Consider the following 6,625-nt stretch of genomic DNA (forward strand, 5'->3'; position numbering starts at 1 on the left):
TTATTACCTGCATCACATGAAATAACTGGAATGAGATAAAACTCAGTAAGTAGAGAACTTTACATAACAAATACATATTTATATGGCTTGGCTTGAAATATCTCAATGGCAATGAAAGTGAACAATACCATCTTCAATGAACAATAATGAAAGAATAATATAGATGGTATACCATAGCATGAATATGAAACAATAGCTCAATGATCTATAATCTGTGAATGTTATCTCTGTTAATATATATAAATATATATCGGACTGTGAGAGATAACCATGAAATGAAATGATAGTCTGTAACTTGTAATCTGTGACCTGTGAATATTATCTCTGTTGATATATATAAATATATATCGGACTGTGAGAGATAATCTATGTATAGCATCTCTGTGATATATGAAAATATATACCAGGCTGTGAGAGACACTCTTCATGTGATTGGCCAATGACATGCATGAATTACTATCATTTCCTTAGATTGGAACATATGAAATTCATTGAAACAATTCATCAAACACTTGATATGCACATAGGATTGTAGCATATGGAATTCAATGGGACAATTCATCAAACACTTGATATGCACAAAGGATTGTAGCATATGAATTTATTGGGACAATTCATCAAACACTTGATATGCACAAAGGATTGTAGCATATGAATTTATTGGGACAATTCATCAAACACTTGATAGGCACAATAGTTTGCTAGCTTCTTTAACAATGGAATCAATAGAATTCTTGGATCTTTGAATATATAACAATGAATATGGCATAATATAACCATAAAAGAAGCTAGACATCAATAAACATGGCTTGGATACATATATATCATGTGAGCACAAGAAATAGCTTCTACTTACAACCCAATCAACACTTGATTGCAAAGATGACCTCAATAGAATCCCTACAACAATAAACACCATAAAAACTATGAATTAACATCATATATACTTAGATCCATGAAGTCAACGCATCCATCCAACCCAACAATTCTTCACAAAACCCATAAATAATTAAGATCTTACCTTGCAGCTAGCACCTAGACTAGGAGATGCTAAGATTTCCTCAAAATCTTTGAACTTGGAGAAGATTTAGAAGAAAGAATTTTTGGAGAAGAAAAGAGAAGTTACGTATGAGAGAAATGGGAGAAATGAAGAATGAAGATATTTCTCAATACCTTGATATAAAAATCAATTCATAACCTTGAAATCGCATTTCGGAACCACACTTTTCGGCCAAATATATGAAGCGCCGCACCCGCGCGCCTCCTTGCAGCGCGGGTGCGGGCGCTGCCCGCACAGGCAGCGCACCCGCGCTGCCTAAGGCAGCGCGGGTGCGCTGCTGTCTCGGACAGGCAGCCCACCGGCGCTGCCTATGGCAGCGCGGGTGCGCTGCTGCATCGGCAGGCAGCGCCCCTGCGCTGCCTATGGCAGCGCGGGTGCGCTGCTGCGCTGCACCGCACAACGACGCCCGACCCGAACTCCTAAAAATGACTTTTATTGAATTAATATCCAACATTTTCTTATTCCACTCAATTATTATGAATTTTAACAACCAAACTCCTTCTAAAAATCAAGCATAAAACTATCACCAAAACTTGACCATTCCCATATTCATCAACAACTAGGCCCCTATAATTTCTCTAACCCATTGACAATAACATGAACTATAAACAACACTAAAACTTGACCATATCAATATATGAATATCCCATAACCATAAAACATGAAATCATTGATCATAGCACAATAAAAACTTGGGATATTACAATCTCCCCTCCTTATAAAAATTTCGTCCCCGAAATTACCTATTAACGAATAGATTAGGATAACGTTGCTTCATCTCCTCTTCAGGTTCCCACGTGGCCTCTTCAATCACTTGATTTCTCCAAAGAACCTTGACAATGCCAATTTCTTTGTTCCTTAACACCTTAACCTTACGATCAAGAATTTGAACCGGCTTTTCATCATAGCTTAGGTTAGGCAAAAGTTCCAATGACTCGTACCGAAGAACATGAGATGGATTAGCAATATACTTACGAAGCATGGATACATGAAATACATTATGAACTCGGTCCAAGTCCGGTGGCAAAGCAAGACGATAGGCTCGCTCTCCAATCTTATTTAGAATTTCAAATGGTCCAATGTATCGAGGACTTAACTTACCTTTCTTGCCAAATCTCATAACTCCTTTGAGAGGAGCTATCTTGATAAAAACATGATCACCAACCTCGAATGCCAAAGGCCGTCTTCTAACATCGGCATAACTTTTCTGTCTAGACTGAGCTGTCTTCAATCTTTCTTGAATTAACGCCACAACATCTGCTGTTTGTTGAACCAACTCAGGGCCCAACATCTTTCTTTCACCTACCTCTTCCCAATACAAAGGAGATCTACACTTTCTTCCATATAATGCTTCATAAGGTGCTAAGCCAATGGAAGACTGGTAACTATTATTATACTGTGAATTCAACCTAATGGCAACTTGGAATCCCAACTCCCAGGGAAATCAATTGTGCAAGCTCTTAACATATCCTCAAGAATTTGAATAACCCTTTCTGATTGCCCGTCGCTTTGAGGATGGTAGGCAGGTGCTAAAGGCTAACTTCGTGCCCAAAGCTCGATGTAAACTTTTCCAGAACTCTGATGTAAACCTCGGATCACGATCTGACACTATAGATACCGGTATACCATGAAGTCTCACAATTTCTTGAATATATACATCGGCATATTGATTCATAGAATATGTTATCTTGACAGGAAGAAAATGCGATGATTTAGTCAATCGATCAACAATCACCCAAATAGAATTGAAACCTTTCTGAGACCTTGGCAATCCAACCACAAAATCCATTGTGATGTGTTCCCATTTCCATTGCGGTATAGGCAAAGATTGCAATAATCCCGCCGGTCTTTGGTGTTCACTCTTAACCTGCTGACAGGTTAGACATTCAGAAACAAATACTGTAATGTCTTTCTTCATACCTGGCCACCAATAAAGACGTCGAAGATCTTGGTACATCTTGGTACCACCAGGATGTACAGAGTATGGCGCCGTGTGAGCTTCTATGAGTACCTCTCTTCGTATGTTATCACCAATAGGAACACATATTTTACCTCGAAAGGTAATCAAACCATCACGATTCACTCCAAATTCAGAAACTCCTGATAATTCTTTATTCCTTTTTAACTCCAATAACTGAACATCAGACTGTTGTTCCTTCAAAATTCGATCAAACAAAGTTGAGCGGAGAACTAATGTAGATAATCGAGCCACTGTCCCTGAAGATACTAAATTTATCTCATTTCTTTGCAAATCAAGCAACAAAAATTTAGAAATCATAGCATTTAATTCTGAACTTGACTTGCGACTCAAAGCATCTGCAACCACATTAGCTTTACCAGGATGATAGCTAATGGTGCAATCATAATCCTTGACAAGTTCTAACCATCTCCGCTGCCGCATATTCAATTCTTTCTGTGAAAACAAATAACTCAAACTTTTGTGATCCTGTAAAAATTTCACATTTCTCACCATAAAGATAGTGTCGCCAAATCTTTAATGCAAACACCACAGCTGCTAACTCCAAATCATGAGTAGGATAATTTTTCTCGTAGTCCTTTAACTGACGAGAAGCATAAGCTATCACTTTCCCATGCTGCATCAGTACAGCACCTAACCCCAATTTTGAAGCATCTGAATAAACCACAAAATCTTCAGTACCACAAGGAAGTACTAACACAGGGGCAGAAGTCAACTTATCTTTTAACTCTTGAAATGCTTGTTGACATGCTATAGTCCACTCAAACTTGACTGACTTACGAGTTAAACTCGTCAATGGCAATGCTATCTTTGAGAAGTTCTCTATAAACCTTCGATAATATCCTGCTAAACCCAGAAAACTTCTCACATCTGAAACTGTCTTTGGAATGGACCATTGTTGAATAGACTCAATCTTAGAAGGATCTACAGAAATTCCTTCCTTAGAAACAATATGGCCCAAAAATGCCACTTGTTCTAACCAAAATTCACATTTCTTGAACTTTGCATATAATTGTTTTTCCCTCAACAAGTTCAACACAATCCTCAAATGATCTCTATGAAGTTCTCGTGTCTTAGAATAAATCAAAATGTCATCAATAAAAACAATGACAAAGGTATCCAAATACGGTGCAAAGACACGATTCATTAAATCCATAAACACTGAAGGAGCATTGGTTAATCCAAAAGACATCACCAAAAATTCATAATGTCCATACCTCGTTCTAAAAGCAGTCTTTGATATATCCTCATTTCTCACCTTTAATTGATGATAACCAGACCGAAGATCAATCTTCGAGAATACTATTGCTCCTTGCAATTGATCAAAAAGATCATCTATCCTTGGCAAAGGATATTTATTCTTAATAGTTACCTTATTCAGTTCACGATAGTCAATACATAATCGCAATGATCCATCCTTCTTTTTCACGAATAACACTGGAGCTCCCCAAGGTGAGAAACTAGGACGGATAAAACCTTTATCTAATAGCTCCTGCAATTGATTCTTTAATTCTTTCATTTCAGTTGGAGCTAATCTGTAAGGAGCCTTAGAAATTGGAGCTGTACCTGGAATTAAATCAATAACAAACTCTACCTCTCGATCAGGTGGTAATCCAGGTACATCATCATCAAATACATCAGGATAATCCTGAACCACATCAATATCCTGTATCTGTATTTTACTTTCCTTTCTTGTATCCAAAACTGAAGCTAAATAACCAACACAACCCTTATGCAACAATTTAGTAGCTTGAAGGCAAGAAATAATAGGGATACTTAATGAAGAGGTACCACCCACAAATAAATCCTTCTCAATATCATCTGCTAAAAATTTTACTGTCTTGCTAACACAGTCAATCACAGCACGATAAGCAGACAACCAATCCATACCCAATATCACATCAAATGCAACCATTGAAATTACAATTAAATCTGCATACAACAATCTTGATCCCATCAACACAGGACAAGCCTTAATTATACTATTTGTCCAAATTTCTTCCCCAGAAGGCAACACAATATTAAATTGAACAGACACCACAGTAGGTTCAACAGATATAGTATGCATAAACTCCTCAGATATAAAAGAATGTGTTGCACCAGTATCAATTAAGGTAAGTGCTTCTTTTCCCAAAATGAAAATATTACCTGATATGACTGAAGCATCAGGATTTGCGCCCTCCTTTGTCATTGAAAAGATTCGACCTTGCACTTTACCTTTTCCAAAAGAAAGAGGACAGTTATAAACCGTGTGTCCAACTTCCTTACATCTATAGCAACGACCGCTGCCAATTAAACATTCTCCTTTGTGTGACTTTCCACACTTGGCACACAATAGTCGATCATTATCTGCAGGAGGCAAAGGAAATCTACTACGCTGATCCATCTTGCCTTTGCCTTTATAACCTCCTCCTCTAACATTCACACTTGAACCCTGACCCTGACCTCTGGCTTGAAAAACTTGTCTCCTCAACTGTCTATCCTTCTCAATCTCGTGCTCATCATGTTCAGCAAGTAAGGCTCTCTCCACAATTTCTTGATAATTCACTACCTTGGACATATGGACATCCCTACAAATTTCAGATTTCAAACCACGAATAAAGTGTTCACCTTTATCCTTGTCATTCTCAGCAATAAAAGGAACAAACACACAACCTTCTTCAAATTTCAGTATGTACTCAGTAACAGACAAAGAAGCCTGTCTCAACTCCAGAAACTCTTTCACTTTCTTGGCCTTAATTTCCTTTGAAAAATATTTGGCATGAAATAATTCCTTAAACTCGTTCCACACCAGTTCTTTAACATTAACAGTCACTTTGGTGGCTTCCCACCAAATACGAGCAGCCTTTACCAACATAAACACAGCACAACCAACTTTATCTTGATCAGAAAATTTCAAATAGTCAAAGATGGCTTCCAAAGCTTTGACCCATTCAAGAGCTAATAATGGATCAGGACCACCAATAAAATCAGGAGGATTCATCCTCCTGAAACGATCATACGCACCATTTTCAGAATTATTTGTCGCGCCTTGAATTCTTTCTTGTGCTTGACCTTGAATCGTAGTTTGCATAGTCAATAACTGTTGGATCTGATCACCATGAACTTTAGCTTGATCTTGCAATAACTTAGTAAATTCATCTACTACACGAGTAGTCTTATCTGAGGAAGTAGTACTATCATCCCCTTCAACATTCTTACGCTTGGTAGGCATTTCCTATATAGGTGCTCATGTTAACATGGATAGAATGAAAGAATACATCAATGGCAATGGAATAGAATCAAATGTCAATGTTAAAATCAATAGATGCAGGATTGAAAACATACCAGATTGTCCTAGGCAGAAGAAGTCATATATGGTCCAAAGAACATTGCTCTGATACCAATTGAAACACCCCACTTAAAATTATTTTAAAATGAAATATAACTTGACATCAGCGGAAGCATTTATCGTAAAGAAAATATACTTTATATCCATTGTAACCATTTTCATAAAATACAAACCAAACAATACATAAATTCAATACATCATAAATCAAATACCCACAATACATATAATAAAATACATGATATTTTTAAAACTTTAA

General features: G+C 37.2%; 1 protein-coding gene across 1 annotated transcript; it reads right to left on the reverse strand.

Annotated features, from left to right (window-relative positions):
* Positions 1 to 1,799: 1,799 nt before the first annotated feature.
* Positions 1,800 to 6,252, reverse strand: LOC140822461 (uncharacterized). The gene is made up of 3 exons (XM_073183235.1): positions 4,515 to 6,252; positions 2,981 to 3,376; positions 1,800 to 2,320 (listed from the first exon to the last, which is right to left on the reverse strand). The coding sequence occupies exons 1-3, from the start codon at positions 6,250 to 6,252 to the stop codon at positions 1,800 to 1,802; spliced, it is 2,655 nt and encodes an 884-aa protein (XP_073039336.1).
* Positions 6,253 to 6,625: the final 373 nt, after the last annotated feature.

Source organism: Primulina eburnea, unplaced genomic scaffold (assembly GCF_022965805.1).
Source record: "Primulina eburnea isolate SZY01 unplaced genomic scaffold, ASM2296580v1 ctg845_ERROPOS134763+, whole genome shotgun sequence".
Classification (NCBI taxonomy): domain Eukaryota; kingdom Viridiplantae; phylum Streptophyta; class Magnoliopsida; order Lamiales; family Gesneriaceae; genus Primulina; species Primulina eburnea.